The sequence below is a fragment of the Magallana gigas genome, chromosome 8, assembly GCF_963853765.1.
Source record: "Magallana gigas chromosome 8, xbMagGiga1.1, whole genome shotgun sequence".
Lineage (NCBI taxonomy): Eukaryota > Metazoa > Mollusca > Bivalvia > Ostreida > Ostreidae > Magallana > Magallana gigas.
The window spans coordinates 26196366-26223153 of NC_088860.1; the positions used below are offsets into that span (position 1 = coordinate 26196366).

Sequence of the window (26788 nt, forward strand, 5' to 3'; positions counted from 1 at the left end):
CTTAATCAAATCTGTTGGGATGTAGACAATAGTACACCTTGTCAGCTATGAAATTTTATAATAGTCTTTAATTTTAACAGGTTTTGACTGGCATGTAATTCATTGGTTATCTTCTGATGAATATTTCAAACATGGTTCATTCATACACAATTGTTATTTGATTTTAAGACTTTAGTCAGGTATAGGTGCATCTATACAGTTATCATAAACATGATATCAAAAGTTCCATTTCTGATTATTTAGTGTATGTGAAAATATGGGCCAAGAAAGTTATGAATATAAGGTGTGACCTGTGTCACTTTCTCAGTATGCAACACACTTGAGAAGCCAATTAGCCCCACTCATAGTCATAGTATATATCTCCCCAAAACAGGAGCACAAAACTGTCAAGAGTCAATTATTAAAACAACATGTGTGATTATTTAATTGTTACTTGTAACACCTATAGTAATTATGACAGTTTATTTTGTGCTTTGAATTATAAATCTGTAAAACACTAAACTTGGGGTACAAAAAGCTAGACTAAAATTTGTACTCTAGCAGCTGTAGAAGTCTTCTGGAATAGGTGATCTGGTGAATTTAACATTCATAAACTGACACTGAAATGGCAAAGTATGCTAAATGGTGTTTTGATGCTTATTGTTAGTATATTCTTATATCCTAAACATACAATTTCCATTGAGCAAAGTAAAGAAAAAAAGATTATAAATTTGTATTTCCAGTATTTCCCAGTTTAGTGAAAATCAGTAGTATTTACCAGGACGGGAAATACCGGTATTTACCACCGGTAATTCCCGGCACTGGTATTTCCCGGCCAACCCTGCATCGCAGATGACGTTTTTCTAAAGAAAAAGCGCATCGTGTTTACCACCGGGGCTAGTACTCTGACATGTTTTCTTCATAATAATACACTCGTTTAAGAAATTCTATGTGTCGATTTCGAGTCGCATAAAAACAAAGTGTTTCTGTCTCCAAAAAGATAGATTTTATTTAAAACATGACGTGGCCTCATTCCTCTAACTCTTTACTTTTAATTCCTATCACCCGGCAAGTGAAAAACAATTGGAGCCAATGAAAACAGTAATCTTTACTGACATACGTCGAATGTTTAATTTAGGTATGGAGGCCTAAACGTGCTTTTAATTTAGTAAAATGCTGCGATTAAAGTTAGTCAGGTTGTTAAAAAAATACCAAAGGTACAAGGTTTTAAGCCATTATTTAGTTTAGAGTTAAAAAATTTCAAGATATTAGTTTTTAAGTACTTTTTAGTGAAAATTATTTTATTGCGCGAACATGCCCCCATATTAAAATTAGGTGATGGCGTGCACCTAGAAATCATTCTTTTGATTGGCTGCAATTGTTTTTAATTTTCTCGGATGATAGGAATTAAAAGTAAAGAGTTCGAGGAATGAGGCCTAGTCATTTTTTAAAAATAAAATCGATCTTTTTGGAAACAAAAGTACTTTGTTTATACGCGACTTCCCGGATGCATAACATTTCGATCTTTTTCTAAACACCCGCCCCGTGTGGAGAAATCGACACATAGAATTTATTAAACGAATGTATTATTATGAAGAAAACATGTCAGAGTTCTAGCCCCGGTGGTAAACACGATGCGCTTTTTCATTAGAAAATCGTCATCGGGGGTGATGAACGAAAAATGAGTCCCATTTGGTAAGTAAAACAGGTATACCATTTGGGCATTTAACCACCAAATGGGACTCAAACCACCAAACGGGCGGTTGTGCCCAACCTGTTTACATGTAACATAACAGCAATCAGTTTGAGTACTGTTAACCATACTATATATCAGGAACGAATCATTAAAATGGTGATGTGTTAAACTGATCAGACGTCGGGCAGTGTTTCTTATCAATGAAGAGTTTAAAAACATTACGTAAGGCTTATCACAAGGTTAAGGACACGTGTGGGGCCGGGGTGACGTCCCACACCCAGCACTGTCCCTGACCCCATGTTTCTCTGGGGGTCATTTCCCACTGTAACACACACCTTCACACAGTCCACGGGGTACATAACACTGTGCTCTAGGACTCCAGCCGCCGATCCCGCTAACATATGCGTCGTCGGTGTGGAAGTTGGTGGAAGGCTCTCATATGGATCCTCGTAGTCCATTGCATATGTGAGCCTTGTTTACATATGCATAAGGTAAACCATATGAGAACAAAGCTTTCCACACTCAAAATCACGATAAAATCTTCACTAACTTGTTCACAGACCACTTGTTCTCAATTTTAGTCACTCTCCCCTTGCCATGCTTGCGAAACATCCGATAAAACGAAAAACCAAATCCGGACAAATCCGGAAGTAAAATATAAGCTCTTCAAGTAGCATCGGAGTGGGTGGGGGAACCTGGAAGGGTACGGGGCATGCCATTCCCCCACTTTTTCTCGCAGCAAAGATTTTTATTAAATTCATATATAGAATTGATGCTTTTTTGTTTTTTGTTCTTTTTTGCTTGTCAATTTTTTTTGGATGAGCCCCCCCCCCCCCCCCCCCCCCAACTAAAAACGATGCAATATTATATATCGTCATGCCATATTAATAAAAAAAATAAATTTTAAAATTCACTTTTGATCAAATTAAATCTTTACGGTAAAAAAGATGGGTGGATAAGCGTGTAAAATGCCCATACACGGTCGGACAAGCTACTGAAAAATCAAAATATCAATAAATCTGATAATTTTTTTAAAAAATCATTTAAAACAAATTCAATATATAATTAATATATCATTGATTTTTAACCTATAAATATGTTCAATACTTGGAATATGTTGACTTAAACAGGCGTATACGTATTTTAAAAAACCTACAAATAGTGTCAATTTTTTAAACTTCAATGCATACATTTTTCTTTTAAAGAGTGGGTGTGCTCCATATTTTTCTCATAGTCTAAATAAGGTCTAATAGAAAACAAAACGATTTCAAAATACAAAAAAACGTGAAGAGACGACCCACTATACATTAAAATGGCATTTTGTGCCCCAACAATTCAGAGTTTTGAAAAAATAACACAAGTCCGTAAATTCGTGGCAAAAGTCCTGGGCACATAATATTAAAAAACAACTTAATTTGTTGTGTCTGAAATGGATCAGTGGTTAGAGTACCTGAAATAAGCTAACCTGATTTAACTAAGATATTATGTTAGGGGTTTGATACCATCAAAATTTCAGGAAATATTTTTTTCTTATCTTTTGTTAAATATATCAAAAACTGAATATAGTTAAAAATTGTGTTTTTGCAAAACCTAGCTGTATTATAATATATTTGAATAGATTTAATTGGGAAAAATAACTTCAAAATTGTATTTCGCGACTAAACCGAATGGGAATTGCGCCCTAATCTTCTTTTAAACTTATTTACAAATCTGGAAAATTGTGCAGCAAATATAGAATCAGAGACATAAATAATTAACATGATGTTATTTTATATTCATGTCTCTGGTAGAATGGATCGTTAAAAAATTAACAAGCAGATATATTTCAACATGCTTTCTCCTCACCTTCTTTTAACCTCAACTCGTTTAAAATAAGGAAAATTAATAAGTAAGGTGGAATTCTTCTTAAACCACAAGATAAAATTTATTTTCATTAATTATTTTGCATCGGGATCGGAATAAGTGATAGGAGGCGCTGTTTTAACCGGAAGTGAATTATCGGCGGAATATCGTACTAATTGAATGAATGAAAAACATAGAATGCCTTAATTTTTGAAAATCGAAACTCCATTAGACCGCTTTACATTCTGTATACTATAGTGGATATGACGAAACGGAAGGTAACAGTGGTATAAACCTCAGTCTTCATCCCGTTTAGTAGCTATGTATCTAAAGCAATGGGCTTCATAAATCTTGCACAAAAACAAAACTAGAAAAACTAGTCGGTAGAAGGTTTTTATGTTAAGACTCTTTTTAGCAGAAAGTTTGTTTATGTTCGAAATATTTTCATCAATACTGAACGCCAATATTGTATAGAGCTATACTATATTCGACTTTTTATGCATGCATTTCCGTGATTCAATTCAGCTTTGATCAGGTTGGGCACCGACCCCCATTTGGTGGTTTGACTCCCATTTGGCGATTAAATGCCGGAATGGTATACCTATTTTACCTACCAAATTGGACTTATTTTTTGTTCATATTGAATAAAGTTTTTTTGAAGAAAAAGCGTGTCAAGTTTTACCCTTAAAAGTCACACAAAGCGGTAAACAAAGTGTTTTTGACCTAAAAACACAGATTTTATGCAAAGTATGACATAGCCTCATTCCTTGAACTCTTTACTTCAATATAAATGATTACTGAACACCATGTCTTCAAATCTGGACACTATTACTCATTTATCGTATATAATATTGGGTGCAGTTAACTGTTTGGTTGTGAACGTATTGGTAGATTTTATTCACGTTTGGTGTTCAAATATCCTTATTATAACCTAAATTTTAGATTAGGCTTCATAGGAAAGTCTGTATCGTGTCAACCAATGGGGCTTGTACTCCGGCTTGTAACTTCAAATAATCATTTTAAAAAATCAGGATTAATTTATGTGCTCAGGTGTTTAAAAAAGGCTAAAATCAAATGCATCCAGAGGGTCACAATATTTCTCCCATTGAATAAGACTGACGAAATGATCAGAATGAATTAAGTGCAATGAGGCAATAATTGTTAACTGTTTTCAAAGAAAATAAATCCCCAAATCAAATGTTTTATGGTTATTTATGAGTAATGTGGTTATATGTGTATTTGAAACAACAGAATTAAATTCTTACAAGACCATCTAAGAATGCGAATCAATGAAATGTTCTGTCTATTATAAAAAACATTATGCTTTTATTGTATGTTTGTCTTGTTTGACCGGAAAAATTTCATTTGAGTTTCTTTAGTTGTATTCAAATTTTCTTTTTTGTTGCAGAGAGGAGGGAAAGACACCTCTCAGTCTGAGGAGAGTGAGGGTTCTGTGGTGGACAGTGAAGCAGAGAGTGTTGCAGAGTCCAGGGTCACACGGAGGTCAGCTGCAGGTAAAAAAAATCAGAACCGTTAACTGAAAACAAAAGGGACCTTCCCCGGGGGGATCAAATGTCAACACTCAGTGGGGTAACTGATTAGCCAGTCTGCCAATTTCTCTAAGATGCATGTAGTGGTTTCCCCCAGAGCTTAAATTAATCCTTGATGTGACCCATTGATTTGATTTAAATAGGTCATATAGTTTAAAAGTCTGCTCAGACTGCTGTGTTAATTGAATAGGTCACATAGTTAGGCGTGTTATTAATGGTATTTTTCACAGTTTGTCGGACAGAGATGTTTATTTTCTATGACAGTGTTTCATATGGAAGTTTATATTTGACTGTTCACCCCCAGAGAGTTTTGATTTAATTTTAATTTGTATACAAACATGATTTTTCTTCTTGAGATCTATGAAAGGCCATGGTTTGTATATATCATTATTATATTCATAGAAGTTAAGTATTTACGAATTGACTAAGTTGTTTTCAAGCCTGTTATGTGTACTATATCAAAAGTCAATTTATGTGCATTTATTTGTATTCTTTTTAGCAAAATAAATTGTCACTATCATGTAAACAATTTTGAACCATTTTTCATGCCATAGGTAGATTTAGACTTGCATAGAAAATGACATTTAATTAGCATGTACATAATACCTACCTGGTAATTACTTTCACAACAAGTTTTAAACCAATTGCCAAATGTAGCAGTATTGAACATCTGTCTGGTTTGTCTGATCCTGTAGGTCAGAACTATATTTTTAGGTCATTTGCAACTGGTATTATATCTCAGTAGCATTATCACTTAACTTTTAGACCAATAGACTATTGTTTTCTAAGACAGAGGTCTCTGAATTAAAGGAAGCCTGGAGAAAGGTCTCTTCGAAATAATAATCCTTTAATTTGTCAATTCTCAGTGATTCATAAAAAACCTGAACAAGCTGTTTGTATGACACATGGTTTTAATTATTTATATCATCTACAGGCCTGAATTCTCCACATCCAGTGGCACCACCAAAGAAGAAAAGAAAGAAGAATCTCTCGGAGTCCTTATCAGAATCAGAAAGTGAACCACCTGTCCCCAAATCCAGTCGAGGCAAGACGGCCAGTGCGACCAAAAACAAGAGCAAGACAAACAGTTCTCGCTCTAGTGGTAATTCTAGTGACTCTGACCGGGCAATCAGTGATAGCCCAGGCAAGGGAAAATCAGACTCCGGTAAAAACAGTCGCGGAAAGGACAGTCGCAGGAGTGGGATAAGTGAAAGAACTGTGACGCCCAGAGGAAAGTTTCCCACACCCTCAAGACAAGGGAAGTCTTCTAAAAAACAGACAATGGAGTCCTCTTCAGAGGACGGCCTAATGTCCATGTGGACAGAGAAAAGGGCCACCCCTAACATGGACTATAATGAGAGTAATGCAAAGTGTCCGCTCCCCGGTTGTGATTCTAAAGGTAAGTGATCAAAAAAGAGTTCCTTATTCATGTTAGTAAAACATGTATCTATAACCAGTAATTACATGGACAAGTTGATAAGGAATTGAATGGGAAAATGATCTATTAAAAAAAAGAATGGAGGGGTTGGGAGAGAAAAATTTGAATTTTCAGTTTTAGGTTAATCTTTTGTAATAGGAATTCTCATAAAAAAGGGATTGACTTGTAAAAATTCTATGTTTGCTGTGTTTTGATGGGGTTTTGTTTGGCAAATGTGCTAATTTAACTTCTTGTACAGGGCTCACACTGGCTCAATATTTTGTGTCGCAACCTTTCGCGTGATAAATCATTTTTTCTATCATAGTGTTTATCACCATACTAGAATAGTAGTTTTAGATCTTACATGTATATTATAGCATACCCCAAACTACCATTTTGTTATTAAATTATATTATAAATATTTATAGAATTATGTAATTAATTATGGATCTATATGGTTGTGAATATTGACATCTTGTGACAAGTATAGGGCTTTTTTAAATCTTTTAAGAAAATTAGTATTATACAGATTTTATCTTCTAATTTGTTACAATGTATAATCAATAATACGTCAGAAATTTATTCTTTCTTATTTTTCCAAGGTCATTTAACTGGAAGACATGAGACCCACAGAACACTAGCGTCGTGTCCCCTCTATCACAACACTTCAGCCGATGAATGCAAGGTATCCATGGTTATTGGAACTTGTTAACAAGCTTATCTTTTAAAGCTAGTGCAGTTGATTATTATGATAAATAATAATGGAAAAAACAGTATATGAAAGTGTTGGGTAGTCTTTTAATTTCTAATTGATTCTAATATCTATTTTCATTGTTTTTCTCAGCCATACAGTATCATTGTTATTCATTGCAAGAATGTAAAATCAAAAGTACCTTGTAGTTTTATGACCCAAAGTGTGTTCTTAATTACTGAAATAGTTTTAATATTATGTGAAAAATAAATATTGTTTGTGGCGTAATTGTGAAAATAGTACATTTTCAAGTCATGTTGCAAAATTTACACAATGCAGGATATTAAAACGTAAATTCCTGTTCATGATTCTGAGCATGCATATTTTCAGCGAAATGAATAAAAGATAACATGCTAATGCAAGATCATGAATCACATGTCTCAGTGTCTGACCTTATTTGTTTTTGTTGAAATAGAAAAAATATGATGACCGCCAGAAGCAGCAGGAAGAAAAGGATAAAACCCAGGAGACAACTACGGGAAAGAGAGATATGAGACGATTGGTAGGGCACTAAATCGCAACATTTATTTGTAAACTAATTATCTATTTCTTTATAAAACACTTGGTATTCCTATTGATTTTAGATAGTCCTTTTATTACTTAACTCTAGATAATTTTAAAACTCACTTGAATAATATTTTATGCTGTGTGACATATGAATTATGGATGTTGTTCATCAGGAAATGTTCTGGTTTCTTATGTTTTGGAAATCTTTAGGAATGAGTTTTAAATTGTATAGTTTACCGGTAGTTACCAGTAAATCAAAAATATTGAAAAATTCTAAAAAAAAAACATGAAACAGGTCTGATTTTAAATAATATGCATCATTTATCCTATGATGGGAAATTAAATCATTGAAGTTAAAATCATACCTGCTTTCCAGGTTCAGACCAATGAGCAGAAAGAAAAAGTGCGAGCAGTACGAGACGAGAGGAAGAAATTCAAAGAGATTCCTGACGACCTGAGAAAGAAACACCGTGCACACAAGGAGAACTTTGAGCGAGCCAGGGAACCACTGCTCCAGGGTCTGGCGTCCAAGAGCGATCTGAAGCTGTTCAAGGAAGCCCAGGCGAAGGCCTGTGAAGTACTGGTAAGAGCAAGTTCTGTGACAGTTTATTATGGAGTCATTTTGAATTTATGTAGGCAAAGTTAAGTCATTTTTGAAATCAATTTACAACTTTCATTGGGAAATTATTTCAGAGGAAATATTTTTTTAGAGTAAATAATTACACTTGTATTAACCATTGAAAGTACAATGTATATTATAATTAATATATATTTATAGGGACTTTGTGGGGACATTTGCTCACCTAATCAATGGATTTTGATTCCCTATCTGAAATTTGTTGATTTCATATTGATTCCTTGATTTTTCAAAGAGTATTTGTACTTGATTTTTTAAGGAATTGAAAACAGGCTTTACTGAAAGAGATAACAATAATCTGTGTGCTTTTAAAAATTTAGCGATAAAAATCTTATTGCACATTCACTAATAAAATCATTTATTATATTCTGTTTACTCGTCCAATCCAAAAATGATCTGAATTAATTTACAAAATCAGACACAGATTTGTCTTCCTAAGTTTATGCATACAAGTAATCTTATTTGAATTCAGAATAAATTGTAATGACCATAAATTTCTACAGGAGCATGAGATTACTACCCACTACTCCAGGAATGACCTGCAGGAGTACAGGATCAAAAAGCTGGAGATCGGCCGCTTCGAAATGTCCACATGGTATTCCAGCCCATACCCTGAAGAGTATGCCCGCTTGCCCAAAATCTACCTGTGCGAGTTCTGTCTCAAGTACATGAAGACCTCCACGATTCTCAGGAGACACATGGTAGGTGTAACATAAATGCGTAAACATGTTCTCATATTGGTATGCGGGTTGTTAAAGAATTTTTTTTTTGGAGTTTGTGAATTAAATGGAATTAAATTTTTTCTTTTCTTTTTTTTTAAGGCAAAATGTGTATGGAGACATCCACCAGGGGATGAAATCTACAGAAACAAAAATATTTCTATGTTTGAAGTAGATGGAAAAAGAAACAAGGTAGAAACAACAATACTCTTTTCATACAAAAGTAAAAAAATAAGATAATATTATACAGTTTGGTCCAAAGTTAGCAAAATTTCTTGGATTGTATGATGCCATTTGGGTATAGTCCACTAATGCATTTTCCATAGGCGGTAATGTTAACGTCATGGTTCATAGCTCCGGCCCTAATTTTTCGTTCAGCAACGAGGGACCTCTTGAATGAAAGCTCATCAAATTGTCTCTTTCCTGTTAAAATTTCGTGGTTTGAAGTCAGATTCGTTTTCCGGCAAAATGCGTCTGTATTGAAAAACTCTGAAAATGAAAGTAAAAGTAGGGAATTTCTCAGTTTTGAAAAGGGTGTACATCAAACAATTTCATTTCTTTTCTTCAAATGATAATTCAATTTTGACACTTGTTTTGAAAATTGCAAATCCTCTTTTCTGACATGTGTCAAGCACTCTGATTTAAAAGGTCCCAATAAATGTATATACACTCTGCAAGTACAAGGATTATTTTGCTTAAAGGCATTACTTTGTTGTCCTACCGATTCTAAAAATAGTTAGAGGGATATACCCATTTGGTGATCTTATTAGTTTGCAAGTCTGCAGATTTATACTAATTAAGATATGTACTTCTGTAGGTTTACTGTCAGAACCTCTGCTTACTGGCCAAGCTGTTCCTAGACCACAAAACTCTGTATTTTGATGTGGAACCGTTCTTGTTTTACGTCATGACGGAGAATGACAATCATGGGTGTCATATAATCGGCTACTTCTCCAAGGTAAGCAAAATGTGGATTTCTCTCTGCATCATTTTCCTTTTGAAAGTTTCATTGTTTACATAGACATTTAAGCATGTCGTATGTTACTATTTGCTTTAAACAACAGTTTTATTTTTTCTTAAACAGGAGAAGAATAGTTTCTTGAACTACAATGTGTCCTGTATATTGACATTGCCCCAGTACATGAGGCAGGGTTATGGAAAAATGTTGATCGACTTCAGTGAGTGTTTATTGATAATTTTTTTATAGTATAAGATATAATGTATAGCATACTATATAGTTTGCTTTAATCAATTAAAAATGATTTACAACTCTTACAATCTACAGTGTATATGTATATTATATCAAGGTGATGCATTTATTTTTTGTTTTATTATCCTTCTTTTTTTTTTCTCGGAACCGAAATGCATTTTACCTCTAATTGCAATCAGATTAATGCAGCAGATTAAGATATACTCATTTGTATAAACATGTATTCATTAAACTTTTTAAATAAATTGCTTTCAATTTATTCATATCAAGCATGGCACCCATTGCTAAATGTTGTATTCAAATTATAATGGACTATTTAGGAGAATACCAGTTGTAATTGATCATAAATTGATTATAACAGATTGTTATTTATTCCTTTAAAATGTATAAATGATTAATGATCAGTTTATATAATAACTGAAGTTTTTATTTTACAAATAAAGCTAAGTATTTAATTGTAATTTGTTTGCGATTTTGTAGGTTATTTATTAAGTAAAACAGAGAACAAGATAGGCTCGCCCGAGCGACCATTGTCTGACCTGGGTCTCATCAGCTACAGGAGTTACTGGAAGGACGTGCTGCTGGGGTACCTCCACAAGTACCAGGGCAAGGAAATCTGTATCAAAGGTAGGAAGGGGCCCACAGGACGAGTGAATGGAATACTGTAAATTCCTAATTAAATGCGAAGAATTAATATCTGCGTAAAATCGGGAGAAGCCTGTCACGCGAGTTTTAAAATCTCACTTTTAGATTTTGAACATATGTAAACTACATGAAACTATGCTAAAATTCGCGATTTTATGTTCTTGTGATTTGATGGAAAACAGTTAAATCGCAGAATTAAGCACTCACGTAAAATAAGGAATCTACAGTATGTATTTTGGTTCTCTGAAAGTTCAGCTCTCATGATATTTGCATCATTTTAAGTCTTGTAGATATGTGGGTTTTTTCCTTTAATCAGATTAGCTTTTATGATATGAATTTCTAATGTTAATCTTGTAGATGTGAGCCAGGAGACGGCCATTAATGCTAACGACATTGTCAGCACTCTGCAGGCCCTGGGCATGCTCAAGTACTGGAAGGGCAAACATTTAGTACTTAAGAGACAGGTAATTCTATTTTTTTTAAATTAAACATACCAAAAACTAGCTCTGTTGTCCTAACAGTGCCAGATCGTGGTATGTGATTCCTGTGAAAATAAGTGCTAGATTTATGAACAGTCTCTTGTTTATATATCATTTAGTTTTAAATCAAAACAATAAGATCTCATATGAATATAAATACATAAAAACCAGGTTTGTTATTCATGTATCAGTTCAATAGATGATTTGTTGTGCTCAGATAAATATTATAAGTCCTCAGTACAACTGATAACCCATTACAATTTGTCCTCTAGGATCTGATCGAAGATTTCTTGGAGAAGAAGGCCAAGAGACCCACAGACAATAGAGCCATTGATTCAAACTGTTTGAAGTGGATACCCCACAATAAACGGACCGCACCACAACAAGCGTAGTGATGAAGGACTCTGGATGGAGGAGAGGTTTCATAGATGAAGCCAGCTGTGCCATGTTATCTTTGCTTTTATTATGTTGTTACTAAAGACAAGCTCATTTGTGATCTCAAGTCTCAATTTTCCACCATAATTCCTATTGTTAAAGTGAGACTGAGATCAAAAGTGAGCTCGTCTAAGTTTTATGGCCACTGGGGCCAGTTCAGTTACCTGTACATTGCATATTGTTAAAATATTGTGTAAATATTTGTATATACTGTACATACTGTAAATTCATTAGTTTTAGTCTTTAGAGAAAAAAAAATAGAGATTGCTTTTCATTTGTTTAAAGAACCTGTAATGTATTGACTTGCAAGGCGTGTGAACACTTTGTCCGATTTCTCCTGCTGGTACACATGTTTTTGTGTAGCAGTGTAAGGTAAAATGTTCGTCTTTATGTAAGAGGGACAATGCTTGCTGTGTTCAGTAATATAAACAGAGTTATGCATGTACCGGTCTACAAAGTGAGGCTGAACTCCCATGCACGCGATTTGATTTTAGATTGTGTACAGTTATTTCATGTACACTGTATTACAAAGTGAAATTTTAATATGACTGAACAGAAGTGTATTGAGTTAAAATGAAAATTTAATGCTGAACAAAATTAGGATGAGTGCAATTATGAGGATTTTTGATTTCAAGTACCAGAAGATTTACCGGTATATGTTTGTATATATATATATAAAATACTTTTTATCCCATGCCAGGATACGATGTCATAGAATTGTAGTTTGAATAACTACATTGATTTCAAAAGTTGTTTAAAATGTTTTCTCTTTTTAAATTTTAATTTTTTAAGTTTACATAAAAAGTGTATCAATATTTTAATAGCTATAACAAAGTCCTTAAAAGTTGCTATATAAATGATAATCAATGCAGACTTTGAAAGTATTTAAATCTCATTTTTTGAACATCATGTGTATGTTTCTTTGTTATGGTTAATAAACTGGGTGGGTTTTTTTTTTACACTGAAAGAATGAGTAGTAATATTCCAGTACTTCTTTCTTTTGCAATATGAACAATTTTGTAACTGGGAATTACTTTGGAATTTTAGTGAGTCATTGAATGTATATAGACGTACATTGTACATGCATCTACAGACATTTGTTCAATGTTCTTGTGATAAAAAGTAATATTTATTACATTCTTCAGTCTTCATTATAAATGTGAGTAGTATACCATTTCGTTGAAAATGTACTTGTTGTTACATAGAGTTGATTGTAACTGTAGTGTAAAACCCTGTCCCTATTTCTTTTCCAAAGTTACTGAATTATCATTTTTAATAAAGTGGTTTTTATAAGTAACCCTTGTTTGTTTTGTATTTTCTTTTAAGGGAGAATCTGACTTTGAATATTAACATTTGTAGAATTCATTTTATAAGATCAGCAGTTTACAAACACATTATAAACGTATATTTTTGTCTTGTAGTGTAAACATGTAATAAACAGTACAAGATTAGAAGTTGCATATGGTAATTAATTCATTTAGAAGCTATAGAGAGAAAAAACGATGTTGCATGAAGAGTTTTATCTTGTAGGATTTCAAAATCATTGCCGTTTAGAAAGACATTATTAACAAACAAAAAAATTAAGCCGATTTAGAATTGAACCAGCCCTACTGCTAGCTGCTCTATTCTTCTGTCCACAACACCAAGTTGTGGTTCGAGGCACCTTGATAATATTAATGTTTTCCATGACCCATTTAGCATTAAAGCCTGTTGTGATCAAACGATATCACAAGATGCAGTATCCATCAAAGTTTGGTGAAGATAATTAAAGACCAGTTAAAGCTTTTGACATGGCTATCAAGGGTACCTGCTTCAAAACCTTAACCTCCTCCCGCATCTTAAGTTTTTGACTGAGACTAGATTTCGTTCACAGGCACTTGGTTTTTTTTTTAAATAAAAGTTTACCTAAGAGTGAACTTTTATTGCTGAACTCCGTTAATGAGTCAATATTCATGTAAGTGGAACATTTAACAACAGTTTTCAGTGGTTGAACCAAATTACGCATCCTCGAAACTGTAAATACAAAACCAACAGAAATATAGAACCAATGTAAACAATGCAGACACTTAGCATCGCTTTTAAAAGTTGGTTGAAGGGGGGGGGGGGGCAGACTGATCCAAAAAAAATCTTGACAAAAAAAAATAATAAAAATGAAAAGGGAAATTAGCAAACGGGGAAATTCTAATCCATTGCGGAGGAGCGCTGTGAGTGCGTACAATGTATGCTTTGTAAATTCAATTTCACTGTTATTAATTTCCTTATTTTCACTTCAGTTTCTTACATGCTCCCAAAAAAGTAGGAAGAGGGAGGGGCAACTCCATTGTAATTCAATTTTCTATAAGCAAATTTGCCCCTCCCCCTAATATAAATGTAATGTAATCGTACATGTGTATTGTTGTTTATAAAATTTAATACAAAAATCCATGTAAAACAGATGATAACATTGGACATCCAATAAGATTGTTCGTGTGACAAAAGATGAAATTTTAAAAAAAAAAGGAAAAAATAAACCCCAGACATTTAACTTACATAACCAGTGCATTCTTCGAAAAACCCAACCTTCGCCGAGTTTTTAAACGAGCGTTTGGCATACTTTAATGCAAAAGGGAAAGTGAGAATGGAATATTTCATTAACTTTGCACGTCTATTCGTAGGAACTACTCTATTGCTTATTTAAAAATTACTGAAGGATTTTTTTATTTTATACCCAAACGACAATCATCTTTGTGTGAAAACTTCCTCGACGATGTCCCGGTCAAAAGTAAGGCAAATGAATGCGTTGTATATTTTTAGCTCACCTGAGCTGAAAGTTCAAGTGAGCTTTTCTGATCATTTTTTGTCCGGCGTCAGTCTGTCCGTCCGTCTGTCTGACTGTCTGTCTGTAAACTTTTTACATTTTTGACTTCTTCTCCAGAACCACAGGGCCGATTTCATCAAATTGTGAACAAAGCGTCATTGGGTGAAGGATTTGTTAAAATAAAGGGCCACGCCTTTCTTTCAAGGGGAGATAATTGGAAATTATTGAAAATTTGTTGGTATTTGTCAAAAATCTTCTTCTCAAAAACCATTCGGCTAGAAAAGCTGAATTTTGCAAGGAAGCATTCTCAGATAGGGTATAGATTCAAGTTTGCTCAAATCATGATCCCCGGGAATAGGATGGGGACACAATGGGGACACAAAGGGAGATGTATAGAGAATTTTTTTTTTAATTCTTCCTCTTTAAACCAATTGGCCAGAAAAGCTGAAACTTGTGTGGAAGCATCCTCAGAAAGTGTAATTTCAAGTTTCTTCAAATAATGATCTTAGGGGATAGGGCCACAATTTTGGGTCGAATTTTTACAAGGACTATATAATAGAGAAAAATCTTAACAAATATTCTTTTGAAAAATATTATGTCTAGAAAAGCTGTATCTTAAGTGAAAGCAACTTAAGATAGTGCGCGTGGATTCAAATTGGTCAAGATCTTAACCTTCACTGGTAGAGTTTGGACGCATTAGGTAGGGGGGCAATTTTACAATGGAAAACATGTTCAATTACGATATTAAAAAATTCAAAGGTTTTAATATATGGTTTTACTTATACATGAATGCAAGCATTCTGACATATTGTTGATTCTTGAAAATTGTTCAGACTCTAGCCCCTGGAGAATTCTTGTTTTTTTTATCCCATATATCAACAATTGTTTAAGAACTTCAGAATTTTCTTCAGAACTGTAATGCTCAATATGCCTATAAAATCATCCCGATACTAAAGGGATTCAATAATAAACATAAGAATATCCTTTGGATTTTTTTTTTGAAAATCTACTTATACAGGATCTATTACACTTCATTGTCAAGATATTTTGTATATGACTCCACAAAGCTAATTATATAACGTCTATTGTTGCTCAGGTGAGCAATGTGGCCCACAGGCCTCTTGTGGGCAAAACCAGCTTATTGAACGAAAAGGTCAAAAGAATGTTAAACGTGAAAGCAATTTCGAACAATCAGATGTGTTTATATAGTATCAATGCTCCATGTGTCGTAGTCCAAATTCAGGATTTTATTTTAATTTTATGCATGTATGCACCATATAGATTTTTCTTTGTAAAAGATTTTTTGAAGAGTGAATTTCAGAATTCTTGATATCACCATTATATTCTCAAAAGACGAGGTGACCAGAAAGTACCAGCTATATACATGTACATGTTTGGAAAATTATTTTGCTGATCGAACTTTATAACAGAAGAAAAGTCGCTTGTTAGTTGAGACATATATTACGTGCGAGTTGACGGTGATCCAATGCGCATTTTGATAATTTTAAATTCTTATCTTATGATCGTTGCAACAATAGCAAAACAAAAAGTCTGATTAAGTTTCCACCAATAAAGCTGTGTTTACACAGGCAACACGTAGCAACTCTTATATCATGTATATTGCCTATTCTGGTATTTGACAATTAAAGGCCCATGCATAGATTTTTGTTTACGTAATATAAAGAGACCCAACTCATACTACAATATAAATCATGTACATAATCGTCATATTAACCCCTCCCCCCCCCCCCAAAAAAAAAAAAATTGTATAGGCCTATATAATACAATTTGTGTAGGTTTATAGAACAAATTATAGAAAATTACGCAATTATGTACATTAACCAACTTTAAATCCCATGCGAAAAATTTCGCGAGGTTGGAAAGAACGTCCAAATCGTGAATATATTTCACTTGGATTCAACTCTTCAATGTAATTTGTGTTTGTCTCAATTAATTTCGTGGATGATATATTCTTCTTCCTTCTAGGTGGGAAATATTTCACATGGTTGTCAGAAAAAGATCTACGTGCAGTTCGTATATTTAACTTTCGTTACATCCGAGACACTGCTGCACGCTTCAATCAGACCCTCAAAGCTCAACCTAACCGAATGTTAGCAGTATAACCTGTGTACGTGTGTGCCTCGTCCCCCGTGTAGGACCTCCCCCCCCCCCTTTTTTTTAAAATTATTATTTGTATATATGTAAATACTTATGCTTTGTCTTATAATATATGTGTTGCATGTATGTATAATTGTATGTTCTGAAATAATCCTCATATGAGGGAAATGAATGAAAGGTCGCCACATAAACAAACCATGTTGTAACGTGATTTGCGAATTAAAACTGGTCAACGATACATGTGTTTGCTATGTAAGTGTTTATTTATCATTGTTTTTACTTTTGATATCAAAACTTAAAATTTTATAACTGAAAGGGAAACGTTTTTATGCCTAAACGTTCTTTTCTTCTGTCCATCTCCCGAAAGAGAAAACTTATTAGAACCCTTGTAAAATATTGAACACGCATGCGATTTCATCGGATTGCTCATATAAACTTAAATAAACTTAAATAATTACAACGCACATTTTTATGACATGGCACAAACCCAGACAGAAATGAACTTCGAATTTCTTGGAAAGATTTAATTCCAATAGATTAAAGTAGGTGCAATATAATAGGTAAACAGCACAGTTATCTAGATATCCAGACCGTTCACGTTTATTTCGACAGACTACTGGATTAATAATTTAAAGATAACATTTAAATAAAAAACTGTTGGGACGGGGCTTCTTCAAAGTTTGTTTCAAAGGACATTGTTATCCTCCATGATGATGCGCTCGAAAGTAAGGCAAATACGTTATTATATATGCTTGATGTATCAAGATTTTACTTTTAAATACTTCTACATGTACATTATTATTCCCTTCTTCAATCAAGGGGGAAGCTTAATATGATGGTCAGTAGTAAGAGTAATTTTATATTTTTAAGAATGTTTAATATTATGACCCTGTTTTTACACCATGTGCACACCCTGAATATTTTTTAGCAGTATCTTTATACGACGTAAATCGGGTGTAAAGACGGGTTTGCTTTCACTATACATGTTCTTTAAATAATATAGGCACACTATTCCCCGGGATAACTTATTTCGCACTCAAATGTAAAGGCTGAATTTTAATGTGAAGAAGATTTGTACGGTACTCCGAATAAAAATAGCGTGCGTATTGACTCTTTCAATTTATTGGTACTGGTATTTTACCGTTGCTAATTAACCAAACAATCCAAACAATTCAATTCTGGTAAACACCCAGAAGTACTAGTTTCAAATTCTAAATACATGGAACTGGAATCTGCAAACTTAAATTGTAATGTAAAGTTTGGGTGTTTTTTGTTTGTTTGTTAATTAATTCTAACTTATCTTGGTTTCTTTAAGATAACAATAGTTTAACTTCATCAAGAAAGACTACAATTAGTTATCGGTACAGAATCGAAATCTAATGTTTCATTATCTTAAATAGCAGGCACGTAGCATCGTTTTTGATTGTGTGGGGGGGGGGGGGGGGGGCGGGGGGGGCAACCTCATCAAAAAATATCTTGAGAAGCACAAAAAACGAATCCCGAAATCATGAAAATCCTAATTTGGGGGGGGGGGGGGCTGCCAACTCTACTTTTATTCAGTATTGTATATGCAAACTTAAGGAAACCGTTTGCTTCAAGAAAAAAGGGGGCGGCCACGACAGTAGTGCTAAACCCGAAGCGGAGGGCTACAGCGGGAAAAGTTCGATTTCTCCTGTAAGACGTCAGGCCCCCCGCGCTCTTCCCGACACGGCGCAGCAGAACTGCATTTCCTTTGGCCGACCTGACACTTTAAAAGAGGTTTATTTTTTTCGATGGCAAAAATCTGCCAAACGTGACATTAAAATCCAAACTGCTCTTTTGAAAAGGTTTGAAACTATCAAAAGAATGACGTTTTAATCTACATCAAACATTTAATTCTCAACATTGTAATTACATACTCAGTAAAACCATTGTAAGAAAATACGTATTAAATAAAACGCATACTCATTATTTTTGTTTACCTTTAAACCGTTAACAAATAAACAGGTAAACTGACTTGAAATATTAGACATTTTAATATACATGTTTATTTTAACAAAATAAATTGGAATTGATTAAAGACATAGTATGGATTTTAGACATATCAAGTTTTTTTCCCGGGCGATTTAAACTTCTATGGTAGGGACAAGGCGTTATACCGGTATCATAAGCATTACTCTAATTTTTTTGTTGTTGGTACTTTTGCACGTAAATTGTCTTTAAAGTGGTACTCACTGTGGGCGATTGGTCATGATTTGAATAAATGCCGTAGACTTTCATTTAGTTTGCCTGGCTTTTGGTTTATTAAGATTGGCTTTTCCAAACTTCCAGTGCAGCGTTGATCGTTCGGTTTATTCATAAGAAAAAAGACATTTGTAAAAACCTTTCCGCTTTTGTAGTATTATCCTTTATCATTATTTGACAGGTTCCCGGATACAGAGAGGGGCTGGACGTCTACCAAACGTTTACATGTCCACGGACGGACTCGGCATGGACGTCGGCATCCTTGAGAATGAACTGTAATGTTGGAGGCGACCAGCCGTTTAACCATTATTACTGTATCCCGAACGCCGAGAGGACCCATTTTGTAGAGTTTTGTTACTACAGAGCCATTACAAAGCAATTTATCAAAAACTACACTAGCAAAGCTTCGAAGTATCCCCCCTGATAACTAGAATAATTTGAAAATCATGAATTAATATCATTATATAAATAGTGCCTGTTTTGGAGGGTAACAGTTGAAATTGACACCCCGAGGAAACCATTGTCAACCGACGCGAAGCGGAGGTTGACAATGGTTTTTGAGGGGTGTCAATTTCAACTGTTATCCTCCCAAACAGGTAATATTTATTTTATTATACTGAATGTCTTAGTTTTAGAGATTTTTTTACTGATTTTATATAGAAATGTTGTGAATTCCGCGGCGAACCGTACGCGCATAACTTACGCGCATGTAACAATTCGTTGTGTTACCCGTTGCTAAGTGTGTTGCTAACGCTGAGGGTAATAGAACGGATTATCAACTGCGTCTAAACCAATCAGATTTCAGTATCTAACATGAAAGTATAATAAATGAAATTGTTAACATTTCATAATAATTACATACTTGTCTCCTTAACAATACCATAAAACAATACTGCTTGAAATCAATTACCCGTGACGAAACCTGAGAACAAGAAATATGCATTTTTCAGCACGATCTTCATATTTAATATTAACTTTTTGGGATTGACCTTAGTCTTTAGAAATCGTCTCACATGAAAAACACTTAAAAATGTGCAGAATTGCCATTGAGGAAAAAATCAGAGCCACAGGAATGTACGTGGCATCTGAATTCATCTTACGACGGGTTGTACTAACTGTAAATCTACCGTTCATTTCGTCCTCGATATTGTTTTAAATATTTGGCAATCCGTATAAAAATCTATTTTAATATTTTTCTTAAATGCTACAAATGTATCGTCATTTCCATCGACAACCTAATACAATCCGAGAACTCTAGGGGAATCTCAACCAAACCGGAAGTGTTCATGATATCTATTCAGCAGGGACCCAGGTCTCGGGTCGCAGCCAGAGGTCAAGATACGAATTGAGAGTTAGATAAAAATCAGTCACCCCACGGCAACACGAATGTGTTTATACATTATATTGGGTGAACACTCAGAACTTTGTTTCAATGTATGAATGATAACAATTTTGATTAATGATATTGCTCTATTTGATACGATCATATCATTTCTCAAAATATTAACCGATAACAGGTAATTGCTGGGAATTAGGTGGAATTGGGTATCTAAACCAAGTCAACTGCTCGAACTTCGTCAAAGGATGTCCAGACTACACGTACTTGAGCGAACAAGTTTACAAGAGTAAGTATACTATTTTCCTGATTAAATTTTCAATAAGATTTAACACAGTGGCGTCGGAATCAAATTGAAAGTAATAAAATCAAATTAATTCCAGATAAAATATATCGACAGTTTGATCATTGACCTTGTTTAAACAATAAAATGCTTTCTATGACTTTGGTGATTCATGCGGGATATGAAGGAGGCGACATCGCGACATTGCAGAAAATAGTTATGAATTATTAAGGAAGGAGTCTTTTCTGGTTTTCGACTTGTCAAACGTAAATTTGATTAATTGTTCATTAAATCAAGATGAAAGGAAATTAAAATAGTATATTTTTCTTTCTGTCTTACTATCATACAACTTGGCACAGAAAAATGTAATCAATGTGTAGAATGGAACAAGGACTTTATTTTTGGCGTAATATTGGCGTAGGAAAATATCACATGTTGCGCAATTCAGAATTGCTGCAGATTATATATATAATGAGTCTGTTTTAGCATTTTAAAAACAATAACAATAATGTTGGATTTTTTTTTTACTAATGTGAACTAATAATATGATACTTGGGTTTCAGAATATGTTTTTAAAATATGATTTGCCTATCAAATAACATTTTTATAAGCTTTTTAAAGCGCCCATTCTATACATTGATTTTTGTGAAAAAATCACTAAAATCAGTTTTTCTCTCTTATGGAATGGTCAATATATTAGCTTTTCTGTCAATTTATATCTTTATATAAAGTCTTCATAATACATAAAAATTAGAAATATTTTATTATTGGAAGCATAAAAAAATAATCAAAATTTCTTCAAAATTTAAGAAAATTAGAGGAAATGCGGGCTAAGCAATATCAATTTTAGTATAAATATTTATTCCAATTTAGTAGTATAAGCTGATAGACACTCTCATGGTCTATGATTTCATTGAAGATTTGAATCTTCAAATCTTAAACAAATGTCAACAGAACTATAAAGAGCTACACTTATTTTTATCATTCTTTACGTTGAGGAAAAAGGTAGTGACCTTGACCTGACCTTTATCCGAAAACAAAAAGGTCAAATTTAATTAAACTGATAGAATCATGAAGTAATGTGATCCGTTTGACTGTGTCAAAATTTCATGCATTTCTTATTATAAGAAGTATGTTTGATAATGAAAAGACTCCTTCCTTAACAATAAGTTTCCGTTAGAAAAAGAGGGAATCATACCCGTTCGATGTAAATATATAATGTTGAGGTCAATAGAATGCAAAGAATAAAAATAGTTTTTGACAATCAATGGTTTGGAGATCCAGTTACATGTGGTCAGTTTTTTTAAATACTCAATCAAAATGGGTAGAATTTTGAAAATTTATAGAGGAAAATCGAACTACATTAGATTTAAACTATATATGAGCTTAAAACGATTCACTGAAGTATGAAATTAGTAAAGCTATTCGTATTTTATAATTTTTCAACAACAAATTGGTTATTGTTTCTAATAATTTCCAAAACAAGGAAAACCTTGGTATGGGTGGATTGTTTTGCCAATTTCTCAATTAACATGCAGAGGTCAATGGCATAAAAAGTAGGTCACTGGTCTAGTTATTTGAAAGTGCACCACAATAGTAGGGTTACAATTATTACCCGTTTTTTTTTGTTTTTTGTTCCTAATACTGGGATTTTTTGCACCCTGAGTTAACGTTAACCTTAAGTTTAAGTTTGGGTTAGCAATGGCTCATACATGTGCATTCCTATAAGTCATTGACTTATTCAGCATCTATCAATCTGTTCTAAAGGAAATTGATATTTACATGACCTACTAGCATGCATATGCTTGTATTGTTAAATGCGCACACCAGCTCAGAGTGTAGCATTTAACGCAAACAATATTTAAGTTTCAGCCTGTCTGGATTTGAATTTTTTGGAAAGTTGTTTTAACGAGGAACCTGGATGCAGAACTTTGAATAATTCAACAAAGTATGTACTAATCTTGAAGCGTTTATAACAGTAAACAGAAATTAGAATAGTTAGCTACTATGGCCTAGTTACTAGTTGGATCAGTTGGATGTAGTACTACTATTCTCTACTCACCAAGAGAGGGAAAGTTAATTCATTAAATTGGGTATTATAGAGAAATTCAAATGATCGATACTAGCGACTATAGAAACGGTACAATTGATTAATGGAAGTTATGCAAGTTTAAATATGCTGCATAAAGATATAAGTAACGAATTAATGCAGGTTGTGACGTGTTGTTTCAAATACTAGCTCATGAAACCAGGCTCTAACACTTTCTGTAGTGTTTCAATATTGAAATCGACAAAATACGCTCAAAAAATCATTCAACTCAGTTATAAACATAAAAAACGGAACTTGTTTTGCTTCTTAGGTCCACTGAGTCACTCAGGTGACCTATTGCAATTGGTCTTTGTCCGTCGTCGCGCGTTAACAGTTTTACATTTCTAACTTCTTCTTAAAATCTGCAAGGCCAATTATTACCATTTTTGGTGTGAAGGATCTCTATGATATCAAGAATCTAAATTGTTAAATGTATGGCTCTACCAACGCCACAGGCGGGGCTAAATATGCAAACGGGTTTCATAGTCCTTTTTGAAAGATTTCAGGTGGTTGTCATTACAATATTAAAACTTATCTACTCCAGAATGAAACTTGATTAAATGCATATATGAGATTCGTTATTGGCTATGGTATTCAGTTGACCGTTAAGGCCTACTTGCATCTTGTTCTATTTTTATGTCACTTTCAGAAACAGAATCCTAGCAAACAATAGTTCTGCAGATTATCCTCTCCATCTGGCTGTATTCATCACCAGTATTGTAACAGCCCTTCTACTTTTGTTAGTTGTAATTAGTGTCAAACACTTCCGCTCAAGATTCTGTTCAGGTGTGTATTTTCAATCAATTTTAAGACTGATTTTTAATTTATAGAAAAATCAAGTTTCCTTTAAACAATTTTTTTAAGGAAAAAAAGTTCAGGGAAGAACACCTCCTGAGGACCAAGAAAGTAAATTACTCGATAAAAATGATCGTTGTTCGTGTTATAAATTGATTGGTAAGTCGTCAACCAGATTGAAATGGCTAATTATATATATCTTGAAAAATGTCAAATGTTTTGTTTACAAAATGTTTTTCAGGGGATAACGAACAAAGAATGTGTTTTCTGAACCAAAAAGGTATATTACATTATTTAAAACTTGTATGTAACGCCATATTAAGATTTTGTCTGTTATGACCTTTAATAAGTAACTATACATGCCCTTACCCCCCCCCCCCCCCAAAAAAAAAGGGGGGGGGGGTAAATCTACTAACCATTTAATCTTTTTACGAGTTTGTAAGGAGGAATTGTATTCAGGAAGCTATGGACGAATGAAGACCAAGAGATATGCAAATATATCACTAATCAGAACACTGTCTCAATTAATTGGCGAGAAAGCGGAAACTTCATCCTCATGTATTGTAGGTTCAAGTTCCTTAAATGTCAACATCCTCGGGGGTAGGATTGGGCCACAATAGAGGTCGAAATGATACATAGAAATTTATAGAGAAAAATCCTTAAAAATCTTCTTCTTAATAACTTTAAAATAGGCCAAAAAACTGTCACTTATATGCAAACATCCCAGATGTGTAGATTCAAGTTTGTTCAAATCATAATACGCGGGGTAACATGGGGGAGGGGGTCAAATTTTTACATAGGCTTATATAGAGAACAGTCTTATTTTCAAAAACCAATGGGCCAGAAAAGCTGTAACTTGTGTGGAAGCATCCTTAAGTAGTTTAGATTCAAGTTTGTTCAAATCATGATCTTCGGATTAAGGGTTGGACACAATGGAGCGGAAGGGGGGGGGGGTCAGATTTTTACATTGACAAAAATATAATTAATTACAAAATCTCAAATGATATAATCTAAGATATGACTTATATGTAAGCATCTTCGTGATCCCTAATTGTTAAGAGATTTGGACAATTCTTGGGCCACACAAGAGGTTCAAAGTTTAATGTAGGTTTATATGTTTAATATCTTCTTGAGAACTGCAGTGCTCAATATCTAATATGTCTATGTGAAATCGTCAAGTTACAAAAGGGAGTCAATGTTTATTTAACAGAGGAAATTGAAAATCTTTTTATTCAGGATCTATTTTAATACATTGTCCAGCCATTTTGTTTATGCTTCATTAAACTTGTTTTATAATGGCTATTGTTGCTTAGTGAGCGATCTATTTTAATACATTGTCCAGTTATTTTGTACATGACTTCATTAAGCTTGTTTTAATGGCTATTATTGCTTAGTGAGCGATGTGGCCCATGGGCCTCTTGTTATAAGAGGTATAACATTTTTTTTATTCGAACTAACTCTGATATCAACAGCTTTCCTTTTCAATTAAAACAAATTATAGTGAGTGCTTGTTTTCTTAATAGATGACAATGATCAAAGCAAGCCAGAAAATCTAAAACCAGTTTTAAGAAGAGCAGTATCGGTTCAGGAAAGTATTACACCTACTGGCTTAAATGGCCCTATTTCACATTTGTATTGTTGTAGCAAAAAATACATATGGGCAAGCAATAACCGTGGTAAACTTGGAAAATTTGACCATTCTGGGAATAACTGTGTGTCAACACTTGTACAGACTTGCTCCACACAATATGGACATTTTACCATAGCGACTGTTAGTGAGAACAAACATATTATATTTTCGGTTGATATAAATGAAAAAAAGATTGTAAAGAAAGTTGTTCCAGGTGAGACGGATTTTGAAGTATTAAGTAAGGATACTGGTCTATGGGAACCAATCAGTATTTATTTTTCAGACAAAACAAAAAAAATCTATCTTGGCAAGCTTATGCACAGTGGAGCAAAAATAACAAGGTACAAATATGACGAGGAAGATTTTGAAAAAATCGATGATATTCTTGATTATTATCTGTACCCTGCGTACTTGGCCGAAAATACCAATGGCGACATCTGTGTTTCTGACAACAACCGGTGTGTTATTGTTGTTGATCAAGACAGGAAACTCCGATTCAAGTATACAGGGCTTGAACATAGTGGATTCACCCCCTATGGAATATGTACGGACAAATCAGGACAAATTCTTATTCTTGATTCATATTCAGTATGTATCCATGTATTGGATCAAAATGGTATGTTTCAGCATACAATAATTGTTGTCCAAAGACTTGAGACAGCCGAGGGGACTCTGCATAGACGATGATGGCCACTTTTATGTAGGAACTTACAGTTTGATATCAAAGTATAAGTGTTTGACAGCATCACAAACCACAGAAGAATCAGAAAAGTAAACTCAGATGGAAAAAATTTTCTAATGGAGAAAAAAATTCTTTAATCTTTAAAATAAGTGAAAAACCCTATACGCATTTTTTATTCAGTAATATAAGACCTTTTATATGCCATTATTAATTTATGTTCCATTTATGCGTCCTTTCTATAAGTCACAATATTTTTCTATATACATCATAAAATAAAAATATAAATTTATACCGCCCTCGTTGACCCTCCAACATACCGGTATATTGTTTATACTAAGCAAGGACTGTTTTACAAGCAAGCAGATTTACAAATTAAATCTGCCTTCCATTAACAGCTTTTACACACACACACACATACACACACACACAGAAATGTTTTGTATTTTATCCTATTTCTGCGTTATTCTCTTGATCATGATATGTTACCCTTAAAAAATGAACATATTATATGTACCTGTTAACCGTCATACCCTAATTTATGCTAATATTGTTTTTTTTTCTTTTGTTGTATTTTGCATAATGCTGTTATATTTTTCCATTTTGTGCGTGTTTATGAAAGGTTGATCGTGATTGTGCTAATACATGTAATAAAATGTTCTTTATATTTTACTACGTGATTAAGGTATTCCACTCCTTAATGTTCTTGTATCAAGAATTTCTTGAGAAGTATATCATTGAAACACCCTTAAAATACAAAGATAATGGAAGGTCAGTTTTCATCCCTCTGAGTTATGGCCAATTTAATTTAACTTTTTTGCACTTAAAAGGCGATTTCAGCCTGATTTGGATTTGTTGTCAATATGTTTGATTAAGCAAACTTTTTTTCTTGAAATATTGTTTTTCATTATGCACAATGGTCACACTGAATAGAGGGATTACGAAAAAAATTGTTCAAATCTGAGTTATTA

The 26788-nt window shown here is 33.6% G+C and overlaps 2 protein-coding genes and 1 long non-coding RNA gene across 3 annotated transcripts in view; 2 read left to right on the forward strand and 1 right to left on the reverse strand.

Moving 5' to 3' along the window:
* LOC105329922 (mitoferrin-1) overlaps window positions 1–2305 on the reverse strand; it is a 34903-nt gene extending 32598 nt beyond the window's left edge. Inside the window, exon 1 of the mRNA XM_011431416.4 lies at window positions 2011–2305. Within this exon, the coding sequence (XP_011429718.3) occupies window positions 2011–2133 (123 nt within the window). The 5' untranslated portion in view covers window positions 2134–2305. The remainder of the gene's footprint in view (window positions 1–2010) is intronic.
* Window positions 2306–3636: 1331 nt separating this feature from the next.
* On the forward strand, window positions 3637–13164 carry LOC105329923 (histone acetyltransferase KAT7). The gene is made up of 13 exons (XM_034473766.2): window positions 3637–3795; window positions 4926–5031; window positions 6002–6466; window positions 7087–7169; window positions 7651–7737; window positions 8119–8325; window positions 8883–9080; window positions 9201–9290; window positions 9916–10056; window positions 10183–10276; window positions 10789–10935; window positions 11311–11417; window positions 11705–13164. The coding sequence occupies exons 1-13, from the start codon at window positions 3781–3783 to the stop codon at window positions 11822–11824; spliced, it is 1860 nt and encodes a 619-aa protein (XP_034329657.2). The 5' UTR covers window positions 3637–3780; the 3' UTR covers window positions 11825–13164.
* Window positions 13165–22396: 9232 nt separating this feature from the next.
* On the forward strand, window positions 22397–26243 carry LOC117689771 (uncharacterized). Its single transcript, XR_010708750.1, has 5 exons — window positions 22397–22572; window positions 23363–23499; window positions 23578–23667; window positions 23750–23788; window positions 25032–26243. It is a non-coding gene; the product is annotated as an uncharacterized lncRNA (long non-coding RNA).
* The last annotated feature ends 545 nt before the right edge of the window (window positions 26244–26788 follow it).

Excerpts from the sequence above, each read along its gene's own strand:
- LOC105329923 (XM_034473766.2), top strand. Across the intron at positions 10,936-11,310 it reads CAAGGAAATCTGTATCAAAG|ATGTGAGCCAGGAGACGGCC; the intron begins GTAGGAAGGGGC and ends TTAATCTTGTAG. Across the intron at positions 11,418-11,704 it reads ATTTAGTACTTAAGAGACAG|GATCTGATCGAAGATTTCTT; the intron begins GTAATTCTATTT and ends TTTGTCCTCTAG.